The sequence below is a fragment of the Haemaphysalis longicornis genome, unplaced genomic scaffold, assembly GCF_048455015.1.
Source record: "Haemaphysalis longicornis isolate Haplotype H1 unplaced genomic scaffold, Haemaphysalis longicornis Haplotype H1 scaffold_7, whole genome shotgun sequence".
Lineage (NCBI taxonomy): Eukaryota > Metazoa > Arthropoda > Arachnida > Ixodida > Ixodidae > Haemaphysalis > Haemaphysalis longicornis.
The window spans coordinates 12057395-12082788 of NW_027526422.1; the positions used below are offsets into that span (position 1 = coordinate 12057395).

The 25394-nt window shown below is 49.6% G+C and overlaps 1 protein-coding gene across 2 annotated transcripts in view; it reads left to right on the forward strand.

The window, feature by feature from the left end:
• The window catches only part of LOC144144523 (solute carrier family 2, facilitated glucose transporter member 1-like), a 68871-nt gene that overhangs the window by 11890 nt on the left and 31587 nt on the right, over positions 1-25394 (forward strand). The window contains exon 1 of one of the 2 annotated variants that reach the window (XM_077676009.1): positions 15955-16098. The exons of the other annotated variant lie outside the window; for it this stretch is intronic. Coding sequence (XP_077532135.1) covers positions 16042-16098 — 57 coding nt within the window. The 5' untranslated portion in view covers positions 15955-16041. Of the gene's footprint in view, positions 1-15954; positions 16099-25394 lie in introns of those variants that run through there. 2 annotated transcript variants of the gene reach the window in all.

Here is a 25394-nt window from a genome sequence, read left to right on the forward strand (position 1 = left end):
TAAACTTTCAGTTAATTATGGCAGCCCTGGTGGTGAGCATTAGATTATCTACTTCACCCGACGCACATGAACAAAAAAAGTTACAGTAAAAACACCGACAACACCTTGTCACTTCGCTTTTGCCCTCAGCTTCATGCTGTAACGTTTAAGTCATCGCTATATCTGTGACAAAAATACGAGGAACCTGCGGCGTACATCCACAACCTCAGAACCGCACATCGTACGTCTCTGAACGAAACGTCGTTTCAAGGGAGATGACGCGAACAAAATATGCTACTTTGCTGAGGTATAAGCTCCTCGCGCAACTCTTAGCTCCTGATTCGCACCGCCTGTAAAACCAAAAAGTACTTATAGCGTGTCAAAGGGCAGCATTGACGTATAATCGTCCGTTCCATGTACGAACGCGCAGTAACCAAGCGGTGTGCCCACAGCACTACCTTGAAGGAAAGACGACACGTCAAGTCACGCGGCAATTTTCCGCGTGTACACTTGGCAAATCACTCCCCGCATTGGAATGGCAAACATGTCAGTCGATATTTCGAACGACTCGCAACACTTCCGTACGTCGGGTTCTCAAGAAATGCGCCCATGCACTCCGTGCAGATGGTTAACCAGCGGAGCCCGAACGCACGGCCGGGGCTTGTTAATGCCACATTGACGCTGCTCTGTCCGCAGTGCCGCTTCATCTGCCCGTCGTTGTCGCTCGATCTGTGCTTTGATGTAGCTCTAGCTGCGCCCGCTCTCTGCTGCGAGAAAGACTCTTTTACAGCAAAGTTGTAGACCTCTACCCCCTTTCTGATGGAGGCGAAAAGCAAAAACGCCCGTGTGTACGAGATTTCGGCGCACGTTAAAGATCCCCAGGTGGTCAAAATTAATCCGGAGCCCTCCACTACGGCGCGCCTCATCGCCTGCGTTGCGTCGGCGCGTTAAACCGTATACAATCAATCAAATCAATCAAGACCTCTACCCCCAACGGTTTCATCGCCGTGGGCAAAATGATCTCCGCGGGCAAAAACGCCAAGGCGCCAACGCCCAAGACGCTGAGAGCATGCGTCAGGCTAATCAGGCATACAGCATAGACCTCAGAATTCATTTAAGGAAGCTACAAAACATGCATCTAAACCGCGTTATGAATGATAAGGCGTGCTGCTGAAATGCTGTGTTACACGCGTTATCTTTGATTCGCATTGGGAACGACGTCAGTCGTGCGCACCCGCAGAGCAGGGAGGACAAGCCAAGCTTATCAGAGTTGACCAACTAAAACGCATAAACAACACAATGGCCGCTCCCATGAACCGTCGCCGTGTAAACAAATGTCACATAATGTGAGCTGATCAATGATCATGACGGCAGCAAGCCCTTGGAAAGCGACGAGGAACATTTCATACCCTCCTTCACCACCATGTGTAGTGGTTTACAACAGATTTGCTGGACATCCGCTTTCGCAGGGCGGGATGGAGACCAATTTCTCTCTCTCTCTCTCTCTCTCTCTCTCTCTCTCTCTCTCTCTCTCTCTCTCTCTCTCTCTCTCTCTCTCTCTCTCTCTCTCTCTCTCTCTCTCTCTCTCTCTCTCTCTCTCTCTCTCTCTCTCTCTCTTCTAACTGCTCTTCCAACCTAGTTTGTTCGAGCATGCGCATGGGCATGCGCCAAAGGAGTTTTCTGCGCATACGGGACCGCCGTATATGCTTTTTGCTTAGTCATTTATGCTGTGCTTTACAACAGGGGTTGGCCGCTCAGCTCTGCACGGTGTTCGGGCTCTTTTCATTGAAGAGGAGCCATTGAAGCCACACATGCGGCCACGTCAGGGTCGTGGCATTGTTCATTTGCTGTTCCGTATTTCGAACAATGGGACCGTGGGCGTGCGTTCGAGACGTGAGCAGCGCAGGTGTGTTTGTGCAGTTATCGCGCGCGCATATAGCAGCAGCATGCGCGGGACTCTCAACGCACATGCTGCATTACATGTACATGTTGCCTTTCGCCCGTCAGACTGTAAAAAATAGTAATGAACGTTTGATTCCTAGCAGGCGACGCCGTGGCGGGAATCCGGGTGTATCTAAACCATCTGGGCTGTTCTAACGTAATGAAAACGACTTCTGCACTTTGAAAACATCATTCGAAGCTTAATGTTGGGAAGAAGCTTAGCTCGAAGTGTACGTTTGACTAACCTTTAAGATACTTTTAATACTTCCTATGACGTCGCTCTACAATTTTTTCTCTGACAGCACATCGTTCTAAAAATACATCGTTCTATAAATACGTTTGTAACCGTGGGCAGTAAAAAAAAACACCTAGAAAGGATACTATAATAGAATGTTTAGAGCGCACAACGAAGTAAAACTTTAGAATGAAAAAAAAAAGAAAAACAGCAAAGCAGCTAAATGGAGCCAATATCGCATGAAGAAGGCACAGTACAGCGTGTTGTTAGGATAGTTGGTGTATCATTTCAAGGGTTGAAAAAAAAAAAAAAAAACTGCGAGTAAAGGACAAGACAGTAAGGGACAGGACGGGCGCAGACTCATTATAGCTTTATTAAAAAAAGAAAAAAAACGAACATGACGCTATACCATCTACTGCACATGCGCACAAAGCAGCCAGTTTTTGCTCTTTTCTTATCAATGCACCATCCTGTTCGAGAACTCACTCACTTCCGTACAACGTAACAGATGCCTCGCTCACGCAATTTACATGGTTTTTACCAATTAAAAAGGCTTCTACAACTCGCGGGCGACTCCTTCCCGGCTTCTGCTCAGCAATTTTGCTTCATTCAACAGCGGCTTGTGCGCATGTGCGATAAATGGTATGTAGTCATGTTCGTCTTTTTCAACAAGGCTAGTTGTGATTCTGCGCCCGTGCTGTCCTTTCCTTAATGTCTTGTTCTTTACGCGCAGTTTTTTCAACCCTTGGCACGAAGGCACCGGTGCCTACAGCGTTGTCAGACCTCCGACTTGTAGCAAAGCAAAAGATCAATGCCCTTCCACTCTGTGAAAGATGACCCGCGAAGCTAGGCGCACTGCACGAAGCAAAAACCCATTTGTTTGTAATTTGCGACTGAACATACTTCTTAGATAGTTATCTGAATGATACTTGGAGGGACTGCAGTATGGCTGCCCGTTTCCCTGTCGCGTCGTATGCATCTTACTGTCTGTGTAACACGCCAAACCAAACCGCTCGTGAACGCCCCCTGCCCCACCTCCCACGCTTGAAATCGGCGCTTGAAATCGGTGCTTGTCATCCACGCTTGAAATCCACGCGTAAAAATGGCAGGGAGGAGATAGACTTCGCGCGTGGCCAGCAGTATACTCGTCTCGGGAAAGAGGCGGCACCATTTGAGAGGAGTTTAAAGCGGGAATGTAACCATACTTCCTCAATGAATGGCTATGCTTCACTGCGGAACACATAATGTGGGAAAGGCAGCTTACAAAAACCAAGCTTACACCGACTTTTTTGAAGTCTCCTTCTCCGTTAAACGCAATTGCCTTGCTAAGGAAACGTTGTGTCAGGGGCAATAATACTTCTTATGTCAAAATATGGAGGACCTATGACTTCTTATTTATTACGATTTTTTTCATACGCTGTAAACGAATCTCCGAGTTTTCGTTCCACACGGGTGGGAGAACTGGGTGGATGAAAGGTGTACAATTTCTCTGTAAAACTTAGTCACGCCTTGTCAACGTCGTCTTCGTCGGCGCAATTGAACGGAGAAGGAGCCAAACTTGAACAATCATTTTCGTTGTCTCCGCCTACGTCGATGCAAGAGATTCGTCCAGTAGCTAAATATCCAGAGGGAGTTTCTCTCTGTAAAAAAATCGGTAAGAGCGTAGACTAAGGCGGCAGCTGTTCGGTATGCGTACACATGCGAACACGCACATATACTCCTCCTTAAAGGCGCCATGAAGACGAAATACAAGCTTGGTTAATTAAGGACTACTTTCCTCGACAGCAATGATACCAATGTTCACCCGAAGTTCGAACAAGTAATCGAGATAATAAAAATGACTGAAGGAGTGCTGACTCCTCAGTCACTTTTGGACGTGTTCTCTATGACGTCACAGAATGTTGTGCAGCCGCCGGCCGAAGCCGTCGCCAAGAAATGTGATTGAGCGTTTGTAGGTGGGCCTCTAACTCCGTTTGATTATGCCACTTGAGCGCTGGTGTGCACTTAACGCACAGATAACCATGTTTTAGTGCTGGTCATATTACGTCGCTCCTACCCATATTACGTCACTGTAGTGGCAAATTTGAAAGTTCTGAATATTTCTGTTTTTTGTTGTTGTTGAAATAACGTCTTTCGTGCCATGAATGGGGCTGAGTGAGTTACCAAAAGATAGTTCTTTTAAATTGAATAAAGCTGTATTTTGTGATCATGGCACATTTAAAAAAATAAACACAAGTAAATAAAAACTGGAGAGGCGGTGGGCCTTAGATAGACACCTTGCGGAGCGTTCTTGTTTGCGTGTTTGGTTGTCGGTGTCCCAGCTACATCACCCCACTACTCGCGCGTGCTTCACAATGATGCGATGCATCGGGTGATTCCTTCTGTTGTCTGCTCCGCTTGAGCTGTGACGTCGTCAGTGTTTGGCATCGGGAACTGTATGCGCTGCGAACAACTTCTTCAAACACCTCTGGCTCGAAGTATAGTCGGACGAAGTTGGTTGCAAGGCGATTCAAGTGCATCTTGTGCCTAACTAAGCCTCTCCTCGCAGCTTCGCGCTGCAGTGTTTGCCGTTAAAGGGACCCTGCAACACTTTCGATACGCGCTTTCACTCTTTCCTTCGCGTCTGGAACCACTGCGGAGGCTATAGTTATCGCCAGCACGGAGCGGCGCTGTGTGATTTGCTCGTCGCACCAGCGACGCCTTCCATTTCTGCGTTGTTTTTGTGGCTTTTTTTTAGATTCTATTAAAAAACATTCATTGCTGCAACTGAAAAAAAAAAAAAAAACGGCCAACAGCCGCTACACGGCCTTAGTGACGTAATTCTAGCCATGGAAAAACTTCAAGACCGGAAAAGAGAGAAAAATCTTTTGAGCGAGTTTACAAGTTATCTGTTAAGCATAGAGCCGTAATTTTTGGCTGAGCTACTTTACGACCCGTTAATCTAAGTACTGGGTGTGTTGGGTGACTACGTTCTGTAAGCATTTAAGACTTCAAAAAAAGCTGAAGAAAGTGTTGCAGGGCCCCTTTAAACACCAGCTAACCCCTTCCAAGCTCTGGTGAACTTGTTGCTGCGGGATGACTCATTTGAGCTGTGACCGGAAGCCCCTTCCCAACATTGGCTATGGAGTGACACCTGTCATTGCGGGACATTGGCTAAGAGGACAGATCGGTTAATTAGTACCGGAAGTGAACTTCTACCATACGCTATAAACATTGGCTGTGAAATGGCGTTGCTGTGGTCGTAGGAGCAGTGAAAAGTAAACGACCACACGGCGGACTCATGTACAGTCTTCGAGAAACTAAATGCGAACGCGAAAATATGAACCGGAACGCGCAAATATCGCGATTTATTTTCGTGCACGTAAAATAATCGCACGGCTCCATAACAGTAACAAAGTTTGGAAATGTGACTTTCCAAATACACCACAACCGCGTCATTATGGAATATCCGCAAACCATATTCTTCGATTTTGAGTGTTCTGGTTCTTATTTTCGTTCTCGCTTTCTACTTCCCCGTGACTGAACGCCTCTGTCCACATGCCGCCCACACCAGCTACTTTGCAGGGCCATGCTGTTGTTGCCATTGTTTACTGCTCAAAATGGTCGCCCGAAATCCCAGAAGAACGAGTCGAAACGCTGACATCGGCGGCGCCTCAGGGGTGTCGTTCCTCGATTTTTCTGGGTGTCCGCGAATTCTCTTATGGGCTCGCCCCACGGCACGGCATCTCTTTAGCTGCAATATTACTTCGTACGGCCTAAGCATCTAAGTTGCGTCATCCCTTTGCCGCAAGTTCATTGACTGTTCCGTCCTGTCTCTACCTTGGAGACGGTTGTCTGCAGTTATGCTGGATTTTTGAGGGACGAATTTGCCGTGCCTTCTCTTTGCTGGTTCTCGATATCTATTTTCTGGGGACCTTTCGGTAGACTTTTTCGGGGGGAAGAGAACGGCGTATGCTCTCTTCCACTACTCACTCAACGTCTGGGAGCTGCGCAGGTTTCGGCAGTTTTGGGAATGAATGAATGAATGAATGAATAGAGGAGGCTGAAAAGCCCTATGGATATGGGGTAGAAAAGGGGATTGGGGAAGGCGTCACTAATCAGTTGTAGTACATGTAACTATGTAATGGTCAACTGTAATTATCAAAGTAGCTGTCTCTCGAGGTCCCATTGGAGCAACACACACTTTGGCCTTCCCCTGAGGGCAGGGGTTGTCCGGCATCGCTCTTGTAGGCAAATTATGGTTGGTGTGGAAAGATGGAAGCGCACCGGTGTTCATTTGTGACTGGTTAACTTGAAATGTAGTCGGTCAGCCATTAAACCATTTATGGAGACCATTTTATAGAGGGAAAAGTCCTCCATTTTTCCTAATATTTCGTGGTTTTTCCCTAACATAGTCGACATGCTCAAACGCCGACATCGGAACCATGGCGCTTGCGAGTAACTGCACACTGCCGTCTGATAAGGTCGCGCATGACCAAATAAGGTGGAACAAGTTGGGTGTCTCGTCGCTGCCTCGTTGAGGGCACCTGAGTAACGAGGAACGCCTTGAGCTCGTCAACTTCGTTGGACAGAGAACAAACACTACTCAGACAAGCACAAACAAACACACTACAAACTCCGGCATGGTTACACCGCCTAAGGCATGGCACCACCAGCCCACCCCCCCAGTGCAGCCACTGCAACGCCACACTTAACCAAGAACATATATTGTGGGAATGCACTAACACCTCAGCACTCAGAACACATCACACTAAGGAGTGGCTGGCTACCGCCTGCAATCACCAAGATCAACGGGACCTGGTGGCCTTCATCCGAAGTGCTACCAGCAGCTGCCTGGACGGAGGCGGCTGACGGATGCCACCCCAACCACTGCGATAATAGACAAAAAATAAAGTTTTCTCTCTCTCTCTCGTCAACTTCGAAATCACTTCGAAATCACGAAAGTTTTTATTTCGATTTCGATGGGAAATCACGTCAGGGGCCGAGTAGAGAAATATCCTTTTCCGACTGCTGCGAACGTCGCGGGAGCAGCTTGCAGTGATGCCACGGCTGTTTACTGGCCAACTCATCTGCTGTCCGTGGCGGGCGCTGCTGCGTTTTGGGCAGGGCAGTCGGTATGTGACGCGCCCACTGCGGCAAGCGCACGAGGGCGTTGATTTGGCTCGCCTCCTATCAACGGCCATCGTGCTCTTATTTCTGGCCAAGGTTGGGGCCCCCGGTCTTTTTCAGAGCCGTGGTTTATTTAGAACAATCGCCGCCGCAGGATGCCACGCGCACACGTAGGCGGCGGTCTGCGACAGGTTGCGGCGCCGCTCCCGATGGCCCCCTCCACGCCGAACTCGTCGTCGCCCCACCACTTGGCTCGTGGCGGGCGGAGTTTATCTTCGAGCGAGGCATCAACGCGTGAAGGTGGAAACGCTGCCCAGTCGCATGCAGTGACGCTTGCGCTTGTCACGGGCATATACTTCTCGTGGAACTGACGACAAGCGCACAACAATGGTAACAGAGGGGCTACCGGGAAACGGGACTAGAAGCAGGGAAAGACAACTCGATTGAAGGATGCAATAAGAAAATTCGGTCGCCAAGAATTAACTAGGGTAATCCACGGCGGGAATGGCAGTAGGAACATGGGGGAGGTCTTTCTCCTCTGCTGAACACAGACCGCACGACGATGACAATGACGACGACGACGATGAATGAATGATGATGATGGATGAGATTGCAATTGGTGCTTCTTGCGCGCAACCTTTCTCCCGGACGTCTCCATCAGCTGAAAGACGCTGCTGTTGTACACAAACCCGGTGCATAGTGTAGGAAAGTGAGTGCACTTTTGGCGAATTAACTTTTAAAGCGATTTTGTGAATTGTTTTGTTGTTTTACTAACTCACCGACAAAGAAAAGGCAGGCGATCAATGCAGGTTGGGCTACACCGCCTAGTATTCTTGCATTGTTACGAAACTACACTTACAGGAACTCCCTTTCGATCCATTGATCCTTGCGGAGTTACTCTTCGACGACCTACACGGCAGTATTCTAGTGGACTTCGAACGGAAGATCGCTTTTTGTGGTGCAGAATATGTTTATCGTTAACCGGGACGTGTTTTTAAGCATTTGTGCGATATTTCTGCCTGCGTCGCTTTCGCGCACTTCTACTTCACAGGGAGGCCCATGTAACCCCCGCTCCGTATACTGTTATTGCATTTCAACTTTACCGGCCGTCGGGGCATATCTAAGGCGTTCTGCCGTTTGACATGAAGATTAAGTTTGTTGAAATCTCCTGCGCACGGCAATTGTCCATCAGCGATGCGTAGGAGGAGAAGGCCCGTGCATGTACTCGACCTCAGCATCACGTAAACAAAAGCTCCAGGTTGTATAAATACCATCGCTATTACGGGCGCGATAGCAAAGCCGTTTCTCTGTCGGTTTAAATGTCAAATGTGAAGTGGATTCACTTGAACAGCACACGTGAAATGGAGTTTCAACAACACTTGTAAAATCCATTGCCTGTGTGTTCGTCGTGTGCAGTGATAGGGGGTGTACACCACTACGTAATGTGTTTCCCAGAGCATGATGTCGAGCGGACTGCAATGCTCTCAGCGATTCGAAAGTTGGCAGCCCCACACAACGCTCTGGACCACATCGTCTTCCCAAGGGGACATTGGATGCTGCGCAGAGACGTGTCGCGCCATCTACTAAGCTTCCTTCAGGAGACGGAACTGGGAAACTCGTGGTGAAAGGACCCTAACATTGACTAATTAGGAGGAGCTTGAGCAGAGCAATTGCCGGCATATCCAGCCAGGCTAACCCCGCCTGATCCCACACAACCACCACCACCACCCCATTTCTATAGACGTTTATGCCTGCCCGGCGACGTTGCGGTGAAGTATAGGCGGCTGCATTGGGTCGTGGAAGATCGTCCTTTTATACATATTGTACCACAGAGAGGTGTGCTGGGGCGTTGGGGGCGCGGCCCTTGTCTGGCCGAGCGCTCTACGATACTCGCGCACTATACACTGCACCGTCGACTCGTGCACGCGATGGCGCGAGGCAGCATGCAAATCGCCCTGTCAAGACGCCAAGGTTGAGCAGCGCAGCGGCGTTCCAGAGAGCCAAGGCAGCCGCCGATCGACCCACCGCCACCCGAACACATGACAGGCGCTATATATACTGTAGCGCGCACAAACGCTGCACCGGCAAGAAGGCTCCGCAACGGTGGCGGATACCGCACTGTCAAAAAACATGGATTCGTTATTTCATGCCTGAGATGCTGGGGCTTGTTGAACTCGGCCACCAATATCAGCAGATAATTATGAGTTGGTGCTAACTGGCTTTCCTTTCATCTACAGCCGGTGCTGGGCCCGCAACTGTGGTTCTCGCCGCAAGCGAGCAGGTGCAGCTCGCGGTTGTTAGCCCTTGGGTGCGCGCAACCGCTCGGGCGATCCTGGCACTGCCAACGCCGACTTTCACATATGTCTGGGCATTAAGCCACCACATCTGGGCCATTTTCGTCCTGTTGGCCGTTGCAGCGAAGCGAACAAGCACAACCTAACACAGAAAAACAAACGGACGCAGACAGGCACAGACAGACAAACACACGAAGGAGCAAACGAAAAAGCAAAGCAAACAGGCCGGCAAAGAAAGTCCCAGCACAGTCCCTGGCGAGGTTTTGTAACCTAAGGATCCACAATGAAGATCACGTCGCTGTACAGAACGTCCAGCCTCGAAATTCTAATTAACGTGCGAATGCATATACATATTTAAAACAAATTGTGACTGTATATGTATCTTGGTGCGCATGGTTCTGCGTCTGACTCGTAAAAAATCATGATAATTAAAGGAAACGTCAATGAAGAAATCACGCTTCATTTAACGACAAGAAAAGTGTGCACGCACGCAGTTGCAAAAGGATTCTACACTGTCGCCAGGCGATCCACGTGGGACTCGTCGTTCGCAGCGTGAAGTTGGACGGGCTGTATAGTTGGCGAATCCAGGCACTTTAGATCGGAGACTGTGCGCACGCATGGGAAGTAAGGAATGCCGGGAGACACGCAGCTGTCACCCATCGTTATTTAACGCGCTCTCGTCGATCCGGCGTCGTCCAAGGCCCGCTGTCTCCGCGAGCTATGCATCTGCGTCCAGCCTCGTGTTGCGACACCTGAATGCGCGTGGGCCCTCTACGATTCTCGCCGTCTCACGAGCAGAACGACGGGAACGAACCCAATATGACGTCACAAATCTGTCGTAGACAGCACCCGTTTCTTGTGTGCTACTTAGTCGCGCCTCGATACCAGCCAGCTAGACACTACTATCGAGGCGCACCCTATAAGCATCTAGGGGATGTCCTATCGTAACAGGGAGCTGGAAGGCGGCAACGCGTTCGCAAGTGCGTGATGGGGCACAATAGAGCGCGGTCGCGCTTGCAGTTCGGGTGGCCCATCTGGGTCGTCGCCAAGCTTGTCGTCGCCGATGAAAATAAAGGAATGAAGGGCCAGGGCCGCTTACGCCATTTGACGCGCCAGCCCCGCCTCCTCGTGACAGCGCGCGGCGACCCACGCGCGTGTGGACCAGGGAGCGCGTGGTTGACGTGCCCGGCGACACGTCAATGCGCGTCGCGTCCTTGGGGAATCCCGGCAACAGTCATATGAGCGCCACAGTCGACGTAACAGGTCCTACTGATTGACATGACAGCGGCGGCCGTCGTTGCGTTTAGGTGGAGGCACAACAGCGAGGACTCCGCCGTGGCCTCCGCCTTCTGTGCGCCTTGAACTCCAGGCGCGGGGCAACGGAACCGAATTTCGATCGTCAGTCCTTCCGGAAACATTCTTTTTTTTTATTTCGAAAGTTTGCTCCGCAGCTTAAAGCGGTGGGGGCGAGTGAGGCTCAGTGTACGGAAACGGGAAGTTCTCACTGAGGAAGTCCAAAAGGCTCCAGTGATATACGGCCCAAAGAGCCAGCATCGGTAGTCGGGCGGCCGGCCGGCCTGGTTTGAGCCCCACACTGCTTAACGCTTGCTGTCGGGATGCCGCGAACATACTTGTTTAGCGTGATTATGCTTATCTAGTCATGCGTTCAGCGTGGCCCCAATGCTGGTACACTTTCCCTGGTACCTTGTCCGTTGAACAAATATGCTCCTGCTGTGGCATGACCTCGTAGCACTGGACCGCAGCTCAAGTGTCCCACAATTGTGTCCCAGACTGGTAATCAGCTGTCACCGCTGCGAGTATTGCGGGCAACTGACGGGGAGCAGAAACGATTGGTTAGGAAAATTTGCTGTCAGCGTGTTCGCGCAGGATGGAGGCACATACGTTTCTGCCAGAACCGAGGGTCTGTCTTCACGAACAGTTTTGTATACGGTTCATCACTCGTGATGATGATTATGATGGTTATGATGAATAAGCTCCATTGGTTTGAGTCGAGGTCTTGGTGTTAGGGCACCCACCCGGTGGGAGGCATCCTTATTTCGGGATTCCTGGGATCTAGCTGACCTAGGCAGGGGGATTGCTGGCACTTCCATACTACGTGGCACGGATGCCCAGTTTGGAGCAAGTTCGCATGCGACGGTATAAATAGGAGGTGCGTGGCATGTATACGGGTATTACATGGATAGGAATTGGTTTGTAGTGTCCGGGAGGTGGTGGCTCCGTCTCGGGGGGTGGGGTGGGGGGGGGGGGGGGGGGGGACTGGGTATTTGCGGTGTTCGTTCTTGGGCGAGTGTTTTGGCGCATATGTTTGTAGTGGTGTGGGCTTGAGGGTTGCTCCAGATGGGGGTCTTTGTATCCTCGGGAAGCAGTGCGGTGTGAATGAGCGTGGGCAGCGGCGTGTGCCGCGTCAGTACCCTCAAGGGGTTAGCTAGTGGTCTGGGGTCCAGGTGACTTCGGCTTCTGGGGGCAGTTTTGCATGTTGCAGAATTTTTGAGGGCAGTCCGATGTGGACAACGCCTGGTTTTTGCATCGTATAACACTTTCGCATTAAATCTCCACGCTGAAGCAGCACGCGCGGTAAGGGTCTCGCTTGGCCTATGGTACAATATTCTCCATGACTTCGTGTAGCGCAAAAAACGGACAAGGACAGGAGGAGCTAGGTGACAGGGACAATATTGTTGCCTGCGTCGTGTCATGTGACTCGCACAGACTCCACATAATGTATTTGGTGAGTCTACTTGTGGCAGAAATCGCTTCCGGCGTTGTCATATACCCATCCCCTCCCAGTCCGCGACAAAATAAATGTGTGTTCCAACTTTCAGCTGTGTGCTTATAGCGTGTTGCGTGCTCTTGCACCATGCGCTCTTTTCAATGAAGGTGCAGTGAGCCGCTTTATGGCGGATTGTACCTAAATGCATTCGGCGGGCTTCTCAGATAATGAATGGCAGCATACCATTGTCCCTGAAGAAGAAAGTGTATAACAGCTCCATCTTACCAGTACTCACCTACGGGGCATGCAGAAACTTGGAGGCTCACTAAGAGGGTTCAACTTAAATTGAGAACGACTCAGCGAGCATTGGGACGGAAGATGATAGGTGTAACGTTAAGGGACATGAAGAGAGTGGAGTGGGTCAGGGAACACACGCGTGTTGAGGACATATTAGTAAACATCAAGAAGAAATGGACGTGGGCAGGGCACGTAATGTGAAGGCAGGGTAACCGTTGGTCATTAAGGGTAACAGAGTGGATTCCTAGAGAAGGCAAACGTGGCAGGGGGCGGCTGAAAGTTAGATGGGTAGATGAGATCAAGAAGTTTGCGGGGGTAAATTGGTAGCAGTTAGCGAAGGACCGGGATAATTGGAGATTAATGGGAGAGGCCTTTGCCCTGCAGTGGGCGTAGATAGGCTGGTGATGGTGATGATGGTACCTAAAATGCTACGCTGCGCGCAACACTAGTTGGTTACCATATTTTCTGGTGAGATAACCAAAACAAAGTGGATGATGATATACTAATTAAAATATCTTATTCATGTACAGCATCCGTTTTGAAGTAAAAGTCATGTGCAAAGAGCATTTAGGGGGGACCGATATGGGGCAAAAACATTAGAAGGGATGCTAAATGTACACCAGTCATGCATTTACAGGCTGTTTTACGAAAATAAAACTAGTTAAAAATTTTTGTTGGTTCGTTGATTGAATGGTTTTGTTTGGTTTTTGGGGCAGGCCAGGTCTGGTGCCAGGTGATGGGGAAGGGGAGTTCGGGGCGAGGTAAATGTTTCTGACCGGCTTTACAGAGAAAATATTACGCACTATCCGTCATCGTATGAGTTTCAGGGACAAATCATTATTGTCACTCTTGATGCTCAGTCAGAGGACTACAGAAACATGTCTGTATTTCCTATCTTATCAGAGTAGAGCTTATCATGTGTACTATAGCGACCGTGTAAGCCCCACAATGCTCGAAAACTCTGACATGTATTGTGTATATGCCCTGCCTACGAGATTCCCGTGAGGGACTGGCAGTATGTTTTAATAAATAAATAAATCCGCTGTGGTCCATGGACGTCCCAGTGACACAGGGATATCGGCTTACCACATGGAACTGGCCATAGGGAGAGGCGGTACAGATGTGCTGTTTAACGAAACGCCGATATCAAGCCCTGTAGCAGCGAATGTCCGGCGTGAAAGCCGTGTCCATTTGGCGGACACGGGGGGATTCTGCGGTGGCGTGGTCCGTCATGACGTCTGCTTAGAGTGCGTTACGAAACGGGAGCTCTGATTTATCGTGTTTTTGTAGGTCTGCTGACTTGTGCATCATCTGCGTAGACCTTGATTGACCCAGGGTCGCGTCGAAGGTAGAGGGGGCACCCCTTGCACAAGTGGCTCAGCCCGAAAGACCACGGATGTGGAGTAACCTAGCTTGAATAATGGGATTCATTCTGCGCGAGTTTATCTGTGTCGACATTGAGGTACACCATCCCAGTACTGCAGCCGAGAACAGCGGTTTAAAGCGTACCACTCTTTCGTTAGTAACCTGGGGTTTGAACCATACTTTCGTGCGTACGTCGTAGTTGTTTGTCCGGAAAACCGCTATCGCCATCTACGCGCCCTCCAGACTATAGTAATATTTCGAAGACGACGTATATTTAGGCAAAGCCTTTCGCGCTGTTAGCACTGGTGGTGGCGCGGTTCATACATGTACACGTTGCTTAGCGCACATGGCACAGGGAAAAAAGACATGTATGCGGTTCATACGTGTACACGAAATAATCGTATTCTTTACCGCATTCTATACAATAATTACCGAAGTCTTTAAATTATATACTGATCTCGGATTTGTTCTTCGATAAATTCAGAACAAAAACAAGAGAAAGACCCTGCCCCGCGCTGTCTCGAGCGGCGAGAATTCAAAAAGGCAAAACAAAAAATACTATCAAGGTTAAAAACGCCATCGAAAAGGAGCAAGATAAAAGTAGAATAGAAACAAAAGATAGAGGAAAAGATTTTGTCTCGCGCTGTGACGAGCGGCACTAAATTCAACAAAGCAAACGTCGAACTGTGTTCGGCTGGCTTAAGCCGCACAGATCCGGTCAACTCAGCGTGGTCACGTGAATGCGTCGCCTGGTCATGTGAACACATAGCGCGCCGCAGATGACTTAAATATGCATGCTACGCGATATATCACCATTTTTCAGTTGGAAATTTCGACTCAGTGTTTTTAATCCCAACCCGCAATGTCCGACATTGTCCCTCTAATACGCTTAGATTGATACTAAGAAGTTGTATTTTCCGGAGTCAGAGAATTACCATTTATACGGTATTCCGTTATCCCACGTACTGAGTTCGGAGGAAATAGGGTTAATGAAACCTTTTAAGCGACCATAAATCACGGGCTTCTTGTGTTGGCCCCGGTGCGAACAATGTAGCTATGAGATTCAAAACTGCTCATGTAAAATGTGAGGGCAGATTCCTGAATTTCAGCTCTAAGCGCTTTCTAAAGCTAAATACAGCAGGTACCGCACAGGAAACGCTCCTTCCGCTCTTCTGATTTATTTATTTATTTATTTATTTTTTTATTTATTTATTTATTTATTTATTTATTTATTTATTTATTTATTTATTTATTTATTTATTTATTTATTTATTTATTTATTTATTTATTTATTGTGAGGTTTAACGCGCCGAAACCACACAAATTATGAGGCGCGCCGTAGTTGAGGGGTCCCATTTAATTTTGACCACCCGGGGATCTTTAACCTCCTTCCGTGCTTCTTTCTGGACACATTTGGTAATGGTCGGTATAACCCTCCTAATCCTGTCATTCGCCGAAGCCTTGGTGTTTCATTTATAATCCAGGACAAGTGTCGTCCCTGTCTGCCCTATCTTTTTTACGGAACAGCGCGAAAGTTGGAAGGGGATGAGGCGGCGATGCGCGCGACCACGTAGCGGCCGAGTGAGCGACGCCGCGAAAGAACGGCGTGGGATTGGAAGAGGCAGGGCGCCTGGTTCCGAGCATCCTCCGCTCGGCATTGTAGGGCCTTCCTCGGAGCCTGCACGCTTGGCCAGCGGCCGAACGGGACAGCGCCGCTGGTCAGTCGGCGGCCTTCGCCTGAGCTTCGCTGCCGACTCGCTGTCCAACCCAGCGGGTTTCATAACTTCGTGCCAAGGCGGAGAGGTAACCATCCCAAACGTACACCGCCAGTCATGACACATCCGCCGACCCCCCGCTGGCGGCACAAAATGCGGGGACGCTGATATTAAGCCGCGTGTGTGTGCGCCCCTTGCATGTGCGCTTACGTAAGTGCAGCAGCAGCGGCGGCAGCCACGCTCGCGAGCTTCTTCGCGGACGGCGGTTCGAATGTGCCGCCGAGAAGACCAGTCAGACGGGCGCGGGAGAGAGTGTTCCTTTTTCCTCGGCGCCTATTAAAGGCCCGCGCGTGGGTCCATGCGCACACTTGGCGAGCCATGAAAGCCACGAAGGGACAGGCCGCGGTGACCGCTGCGCTGGACAAGCGGAAAAAGGTAGGTGAAACGCGCCTTCTTCGCCCATCATCGTCTTGGCTGCATAACACACCCCCTCACCCGCCCGCGGCCCCTCCTAATCCTAGACGCTCGCGCGCGAAACTCATTCCGCCCGCTTTTTCCTGCGCCCCACTGACTGGATCTATGGCACGCACGTGGGTAGATACGCGCCACCCGTGCGCCTCTCCCACTGGTGATACTACCACGGGCATGAGCGCGTTCATTCAAAACAACACGCAGCGTATACGTAGGCGTCACGAGGTCTTGCTGGACCAACGCGTCTTAGAAGACAGAACAGGCTAATCGTTTCACCGCAGCAAGCGGTAGAATTTATTACCGGAATGATATGAACTCAACAGCAGTGATTTAAATTTAGAAAAAAAATACGCCGATAGGAACCGACAGTACAAGTAGCCGCAACGGCCTTGTTGAGAAACCACATGTACAAGAGGAGGAAACTCCAGACCTGCGGTTGTAGTGTTGGCCAAACGCGCTCTCGTGTAGCTGCTGTCGAAGGCAGTGGAGTGGAAAAGCCTTCGCACACGTTCATCCTTTACGAGGAGCCTCTGTTCAGGCTGCGCAACATGTTCCGTCCGTCTTCGTGACCACGATCTCTGCGAGCGCGAACAGAGCACTCCGCGCGACGGAGTGCGAGTAGCAGCGGCGTCCGCCGAATGAGCGGAAACTTGTTGCTACTGGTGCACGGAGTTTAAACTGAGTTTGATTTGGAGTGAAAAGGCAGAGATCGACGCTAAAAACCTGCTGTCGAACGTGCGGACGCGCAACACTTAACCTTCGACAATCGCCGTTAAGGGCTGCTGTGTGGTACGTCCACCACCTGGGGGAAGCTTTACGTCACACGATCCGCCCCCCACGCGAGGCGTGCTTTAGCAGTTCACCTTCGGAAAATTCGCACCGAGGTGTTCGAAGCCCCTCCCCGTCTCTGCTGACGGAGCCATGCGCGCAGATTGATATCAAGGAAAGCCCCGATGCCGTCGCATAGCGCGGACCGCACGACCGAACGGGAAACGATCTGCACGACGTCAGTGGAGGATATCATTACGCAAACTTTCGTCCTGCTTGCCACCGCACGGGAGAGTAGATGTTTGATTTGGCCGGAGTCTCGCTCACCAGACCACGGAGAAAAAGAAAAAGAAAAAGAAGAAAGGGCAAGCGTTGCGTACGTGTTTCTTTTTGTTATTCTTCTGTAATTCCCTGTGTCCAAAAAAAGAAAAAGAAAATGCGGCTGTAAGCAATGTGCTCTGGTGAGGGCGTTCTTTGTTTGCACGAATTAGCAATTTGAACGAGCAAGACGACGTCCTTACGCAAGCGCCTTGGTGTAGGAGCGCCAGGAAGCGTTTCTATGCTGTGTATACTATAGCGTACGCGCTGGACAAAACAAGCGCCTTGATTGCGACAGACCGGTTTCACTATGGCCCTCGGGAGAGGAAAAAAAGTGACAAGTGCCGTAGCAAGCGTCGGTTCACTTCGTAGAATCGCTTATTTTTCTTTAAAGCGCGCAATAATTATTCCCTGGAAGGTTAGTTTTCGTAAATGTCTGTGCGAGCTCCCCAGGCTCCGTCGCCCTCACACGTGTACAGTGCTGGTACTGGGAGGCCATTTGTTGTATAATGCGGGAAATATAGATGCATGGCGGCTAACGCGTTGGCGCTAATGTCCCAGCACGCATTGTGACCTCGCAGGTAGTGTAGCTGACCAACAGTACTCAAGTTGTGATAAACCAAGATCACTGTTTAGCCCTATCGCTGCAGGCGGTAATGCCTGCAATACGCTCGAGGTGCTCGCGCACATCTAAAAAATTCAAATTTAGGTGGTTTAACGCGCCGAAAGTACACCTGGAGGCGCGCCGCATTGGGGGGTTCCGGGTCAATTTTAACCCCGTGGGATTCTTTCGCGCGCGCCGAAATCTCGACACACGGGCGTTTTCGCTTTCGGCCTCCGTCTGAAAAGTAGACAACCCCACATCATCTGCGCTTGTTCAATTTCTTAACTGCTTACTCGCGCATTTTTTACTGTCATTAGCCACGCCTATTCGTTTTCTTCTTTTTCGGATAGGAACCGTTAGGAATACCGTTCAGGTGGACTAAAGGAAGCGGCGTCGCATACCACGGCGCCTAATTGCCCGTAAACTTGGCGTCGCATTCGCGGCATCCTACACGGATGCGCGCTGCTGGACAGACGCCGGTGTCCTTACTCGTCGCACCCAGCACCCTTTCCCCCGCTGCTTTCTCATAATCGTCCATCGGCTCGGAAACGTGCTTTGAGTGCACAACATTCACCCGTTACATTTTCATTACTACCGTAATTCCTCGCGCGTACAACACGCCCAGCGAGCGGTGGGTAAAAGCGGTGGGTGGGGGTACAAGGGCATTGAGTAGTTATAAAACATCGCCTAGACTGCTTTTTTATCAGCTCTCGAGCCTCAGAGGTCAACTGATGCTCCGGACGTTCGCTGAACAATGAAACAAAGGCTTGCATGACTAAAACAACACAATGCAGCCACAAATAAGTTTGAAATATTCATTTCAATGTCTCTTCGAAGTTAAATTTGTCAGGGGCTACGTGTGTGAAAAAGAAAAGAATGATGGGACGCATGGCATCAGCCCCATGAGTAATCCGATATAGAAAGCCGAACAATGTTTAGACATACAAACCACTCAATTCACACACCGTCAGGTGTGCTACTTGCTGGTGCGGCAGCACTTAACGATGCGTTAAAACTGCTTTCTTGAATCCGGCGCCAGGTGTGTAAAAGAGTCACGCTAACCAACAAAAAAGCCGACAACTGGGGCACCCTGCTGTGTACCGGAGAATAAAACCGGTAATACGTATGACGCGAGAGAAAGCAATATGTTGCGCGTCAAAGCACGCGGAACATAAGCACGTAAGTGCAGTGTACGATCATTGCAGATGCCGATAACTGGGGGGGGCAGCCGCATAACAGGAATGCTGGAATAGGCTCTGCCCGCTTAACTATGTTCGTCAGAAATTCATCTCTTCAGCAATTTTTGTTCGTCAGCAATTTATCTACCGAAAGTAATTTTGTTTTGCTTCTCGTATGAAGTTTCCGAATGTTTCAATCTGAGTGAGCGTTTATATTCGAGTATTTGATTTTTATTTCTTGGCAACACCAAGGGGAGGCTGAGACTAAAGGCGGACGAGGCCTGACAGGGGCCTCAGCCACCCGATTTAAAGCGTACACAATAACACATCTGTTCACAAATTTAAGTATAATAGCGCAATCGTAATAGAGAAATAGCACAAATCAAAGCCATTACTACATTTCCTATGTATTATACAAAGCATAGGTCTCAAATTCACAAAGGGATCACAATGTACGCATAAACGCAGTAATTCGTACGCATGAACTTTCATCAGTTACACTACTATGTCACAATTACGTATGAATGTATTTTTGTTTGTAATTGTTTCTAATTTCTACCTTTAGGGGAACATGTAGACATATATTTCAGACCCTTAATTATATATCAGTATTGCAAGCGTTTTGCTTAAGTAACACTTCTTTGACCTGTTTTTTAAACCTATGTTCACTGGTGTCGAAGTTTAATTTCTCTCCCAATTTATTTAATATTTCAGTTGACTGGTACAGGAAAGATTGCTCTCCATAGTTCGTTGTTACTTTTGGAGTGTGCCGTGTTGTATGTCTGAGATGGTAGCCAGAAGATTTGTTGTTAACTTGAGTGTGGGTCTTTTGCTTATAAATGGTGTGCAGAACCTTCATGTAATAGATTTGGTCAGCTCGAAGCATTGAATATTCAGCAAATAAAGGACTTGTCCTCAAATCTGCGTAACAGCCATGATAATCTAAATATATGCGCAAAAAACAATGAACTAACGAGAAGATTACTGAGTCTTTTGGCTGACGAAAACTTCGGGTAGCTCTGCTGCCAATATATGAATGACGCCATGTCGCATGCTTTGACGCTTGCCCTTTAATACTATACGACCCATGTGGCATCACACACACACACACATATGCCGGTTTACCGGCGTATGAAAACGCAAACCACAGAAAACTATTTGGAAATGGAGTAACGGATGGAACGAGACCAAAAAAATTATAAGGCGATGAGATTACGAAAGATGCACCCTTCCTTTTGCTGTTGTCGTTGTTGTTTTTTGAATAGGTATCGTGCAAAGTGGAAGATAATGCTTCAGAATCTAGTAGCTCTAGCAAAGAGGCTGGGAGATGAATGAGGCCGTTCAGCACTACTTCCTTCCCACTCGAGTCGAGTGCTCTTTCACCGCCCCGGGACGAGCGGAATCCACGGCGAGGTTCGACGGCTGCAGGCCTTCCGCGTTGGCCCGGCTGGAACGAATGGATAACCCGCCAAAGACGAGGTCATTCCGTTTGCGGCAATGCGCCCTTGAATCACGCTGCTTCCGCGCCGTGCGTGTGGACGGAAGACGAGGAGGAGAAATCGAGCAGCGCCCCCCGCCCGCAAGTCGCGCGCTCGAAAGCGGCGAGTCGCTACCGATCGACTCGGTGGACCTGTGCACTGCATTGGCGGCCCGGTACGTTGCACGGCAACGAGTGCGGTAAAGTGCACGACCACAACTCCGCGAGTAAAGCATCACTGCACTGCAGGCGAAGGCAGCGGTGACGCGCGCACCCTCCTGTTGCTTCCCTTTTCCGGGTTTCCGTTCCGTCCATGTGGAACAGGCATGCTGTGGAAACTCCGAAACAGGCGTTCAGTCGGACCTGCAGTTACGAGAAATGCGACGACGCTTGAAAGACAGCCCTCTTCTGCGTCGATATCTCCATTTTCATGGCACTAGACGGATACATGTCGGGCCAGCGTTGGTGTGTCAGCAACGAGGCGAATGCCCTTAACAGACCTGTCGAGGCCGCTCAAGGCATGCGGATCCTGAACGCAAGGTCGCAGGTTCGACTCGTGCATGGCCGCGGTGCCTAATTCCCCGTTTGGGATGAAAACGAACAAAAAAATTCGGCCACGTGCACAATTGAGGTGCGAAGACTGAGGAATCAGCGGAGCTGGTTGTCTTCACTATAGCCGCGTCACCTAGATTTTTTTAGGTGGTTAAAAAGCGAAGCTTTCTCTGTGAAAACTGAGTAAAATGAAAGCCCACAATCCACCCTCCTATAGCCTAAAATCCAGACTGCCAAAGTCCGAAGACAAAGTCCAAAGCCATCGCTCGTGCTACGAAACAAAAGGAAATGCTGAGCGTCTCGGATGCGATAATAGCGCTATCGGGTAGACGCCGGTTTTATAATGCGAGGTACCCAGGTTCGATTCCGACCGCGTCACCCGCTGCGGGGGCTCAGTGGCTAAGGCGTTGCGCTGCTGAGCACGAGGTCGCGGGTTCGATTCCCGGCCGCTTAGGCCGCTTTTCTGATGGAGGCAAAAAGCAAAAACGCCCGTGTGTACGAGATTCCGGCGCACGTTAAGGATCTCAGGTGGCCAAAATTATTCCGGAGCCCTCCACAACGGTGCGCCTCATCGCCTGCGTTGCGTCGGGGCGTTAAACCCTACAATCAATCTATCGATTCCGACCGCGGGAAGCGCCCTTTCTTAAAGGGCGCACTCCCCACACCTGCTCTTCGGCTCCTTGCCTCCCCTCCTGTTTCCCCTTACACTTCTTGGCATAGCATTTTCATCCTCTCCACTTTTCTGCGCCAAGTTTTGAACGACGCCAAGCATGGATGGAACACAAGCCTAAACTGCTATGCTGTGAAAAAATGACCGCCAGTAAGCTGTGTCGATATCCAGCTCGCAAAGTTGAATTCGTATCCTACGGCGAGGTGTAGCTTCCACGCGCAAGACCATGATTGCAGCACGCCGAAATTCCTGCACCGGCAGGCTCTGAAAAAAGTTAATTCGTCCTGACGTCCTGTATACCAACCACTTTGACGACACTATAGTATTGCAGGTAGGTAGTAGTGTCGTCAAAGTAGTGTCGCCGGTTGGTCTGAGGGGGGAAATGGGGATAACAGGGAGGGAGGAATAACACTACTTGAATCTTCAAGGGTCGTGCAGGCAACTTCCAATTGAGGATCTAATTGTCCCGTTTGAGGGGCCGAGTGGTTGGTAGACCCCGGCTCACACTCTCTCAAGGGAAAAAGTGCCTAGCGCGGCGAGGAATTCGGGGTCGTAGCATGGGGGATTATCTGGTGAAGAACTATTTGGGAGTGCATTTTCGAGAATATATCGATGGTGTGAGAATGCAGCGCAGTGGAAGATTAAATGGTTTAGGTCCGCGATAGAAGTCGCTGAACAGTGCGGACAACGTGGGGGCGGTGACTTCCCAGGGTGAACCCAGGGTGACTTCCCAGGGTGAACCCAGGGTGACTTCCCAGGGTGATGTGAGGAGTGAGAGCAGCGTTGCAAAGAGTCTTATTAATGAAACTTTCGGATTCTTTTTCGTATGGTCACAGCGGAGCCAGACGCACCTAAAAAATTACGCTGACCTAAAAAAAAAAAAAACTGCTAAAATTTTGGCGCGAATTTTCCTCTCGTTCTCAATAATCACCTTAGTACTATCTCGCCAGTTTAAAAACTGCAGCGTGTTGGTGTCTTCGTCATTTTCTTTTTGTCATTGTTGAGGCGCAAAGACTGGACGTGTTTCCTCGATCGAATTAAGCTGTTGAAAGTCAGCGCTCGTGCGGTTCAGTCCTCCCCTTTCGTCCTTGCCTGTACTACGCTGTAAATACCGGTTAAATGCTACGCTTGCGATCCTCCTCAAGCTCGTATTCGGTCGTAACCAGCGACCAATATGTGCGAGCTGCGCGTTGAAGGGACTTCATCTTCTCCTTTGAATTAAGTCGGCCCGTATATATGCACCTCACGTGCACTCAGTAATGGGAAAAGCCTTATCATATTCAAGGTCCTACGTAGTTACTTCCAGGCTCGCTCACGAACAGGTGCGAACTATACGAGTAGCGAAAAATCCTCGTCAACCGTTTAAGCGTTGTTTGCGCCAGAGGTCAGCCGTGATAGTTGGCGCTGTGTGGTTATTTGGCCACAGCAACTAGCGCGGTGCCCACACGACGCGCGTGTTTGCTTACAGCGTGGCGCAAAGACCTTCGCGGTGTCGATTAGCACCGAATGGACAGTGCGTGCGTCCTTCGCTGTAGGCTCGTCAAGAACTTGTTAACCCGGCCTCAGCCCAAAGTTGTGCCTTGCGGACACTCAATTTGCACTGTATGGTGCCGGACCTCTCGGAGCTCGAGGGACAGAGAGTGCGCAGTACATTACCTCCCCACTTTTTCTCTTTTTTTTTCTTTTATGCATGATTTTTGGTGATGAATGGTGTTTCTGCTTTGCTTAGACGTTTGAGAACTGCGTCTGAAATGATACTTTTAGCCGCCTTTAAAGATGTGTAATTGCTTCTCCAGCAGCGCATAGATATCCGACCTTCGCGTATTCTTTTCAGGAATGTTCAGGGAGGTACTGCTGAATGCTGAGATTGAATGTGGTTTAATGGGCGAACCAACACGGCCTTCTGTTGGTTCGCTGCTTCATTGCTGCATATGTTGCTTCCGTGTCGATCAGCTCGCACCAGACGACCTGAGCACTCGTTATACAATAGTCGGAATATGAATGCTTTTTACGGTAAATAATTCCGGGTATGGAATTCGGAGGTTATGGGTTCGCGTCACATCAGAACCACAACTTTTTTTTTGTTTTTCTTTGACTCTTCGGTTTGAGGCGGTAATAGTTGGACAATGCATTGAACAAACATCCAAAGGTTTCATTTGTTTTAATGAATTTCAGCAACCGTCGGCATCCGTTGTCAATTGTTCAGATAGTAGCCAAAATGTACAAGTAACCCCTGTACAAACCGAGAAAAGTTGATCACGCCTGTTGGGCTACCTTTCCCCGTACGCTTCAAGTCTGCTGCGTGAAAACAAATTCTAGGGGGCCGGTAGTACGCACTTCGCGTGTGCGGCTGCGCGGACGCTGGTTTCCTATTTTTTAAACACGTTGGTCCTTCCTAGGCTACCCCAAAGCGAACATTCTTGTCTGTCTGTCTGTCGCTGGACTCACTCACCCGGACAAAAAGAAAACAGATGATAGAATGCGTGAGCACAAAGCATAAACAGGCAAAACATTCTAAAACTACTAAAACTGCGGGCAAGACTCACACAGGTCCATATTATTCAGCGCGCAGCAGACTTCAGGTATATTTGAGGCAAAGTACACATTGAAGAGTAGCAGCGTTCTTTTAATTAAAAATAGACGTGGATTGGTATTTGCAATATGGGGATAAGAAAATCCCGGGCCATCTCCACTAACCTGAAACCTGGGAAGGGGCGAAGCATGCAGTGTATAAGTGTATTTTTGGCGCCTTCGCGTTTTCGCCAACGGAGATGAAACCGTTGGGGGGTAGAGGTATACAGCTTTGCTGTAAAATAACTATCTTTGAAGGCCGGAGTTCTCTAGCATGAGGCGTAAACGAGTGTCCCGGTGTTTTTTTTTTAGTAGGCGTCACGTTCTAGTGTGAGCCGTAACCAAGTTTCCCAGTGTTTTAGTACCGTGACTACCTAAGACGACGATTACGACGACGACAGGAGACGCCAACAGCACCAGCCCCTAAGGGGCTTCGGCCCTAAAAAATGGTTAGAAGGGGTTTCGAGGAGAAGCTAGGTAAAGGCGAGCACTGAAACAAAACGTGTCGTCTCGAGCTGCTCCAAGCGGTGAATTGAGCAAACCCATGTTACATTCATCGTGGGAGAAATGAGAAAGGAGGGGAAGAGCGTAAGTGCCCGGAGAGACAAGTTACGTGGCGGGGGCGGCCGAGGATTATCGTCTTGAGACGACATTCGCAGCGAAACGAATAGGTGCGCGGCCAATTTTTCCCCGTGAGCGTGTGACCTATGCCGTGCGTGACCCTCAAGTCATGCGGGGAAGATAAATGAGATTTTGAGAGAAACGCGCGCTGTAAAAAAAAAAAAAAAAAAAAGCGTACGTTATAGCGGAGAAGGCCGCGAAACCGGTCGCGCACTGCTCCCTGTGATTTATTGTCCATTCCGAGGTTGTTTGCGCTGCAATTTGGTGGAGATCCTTTGGAGTATTGAGAGGTGCTTGCCGCGTAACTTACTATAAGCATCACACGAGAACAGGGCAACCGTTTGTGGGAGAAGCGAACCTTTTAAGCTCCGACTGGCGCGGATGCGTTCGCGCCCTGCAGTTCAAGTTACGCGGTGACTTCAACTTAGGATGCCGGGGGAGAGGAAGCCCGAAGATTCTCTATAGCCCTCATCCTGTGCATAACAACGCAAAGGACAGAAG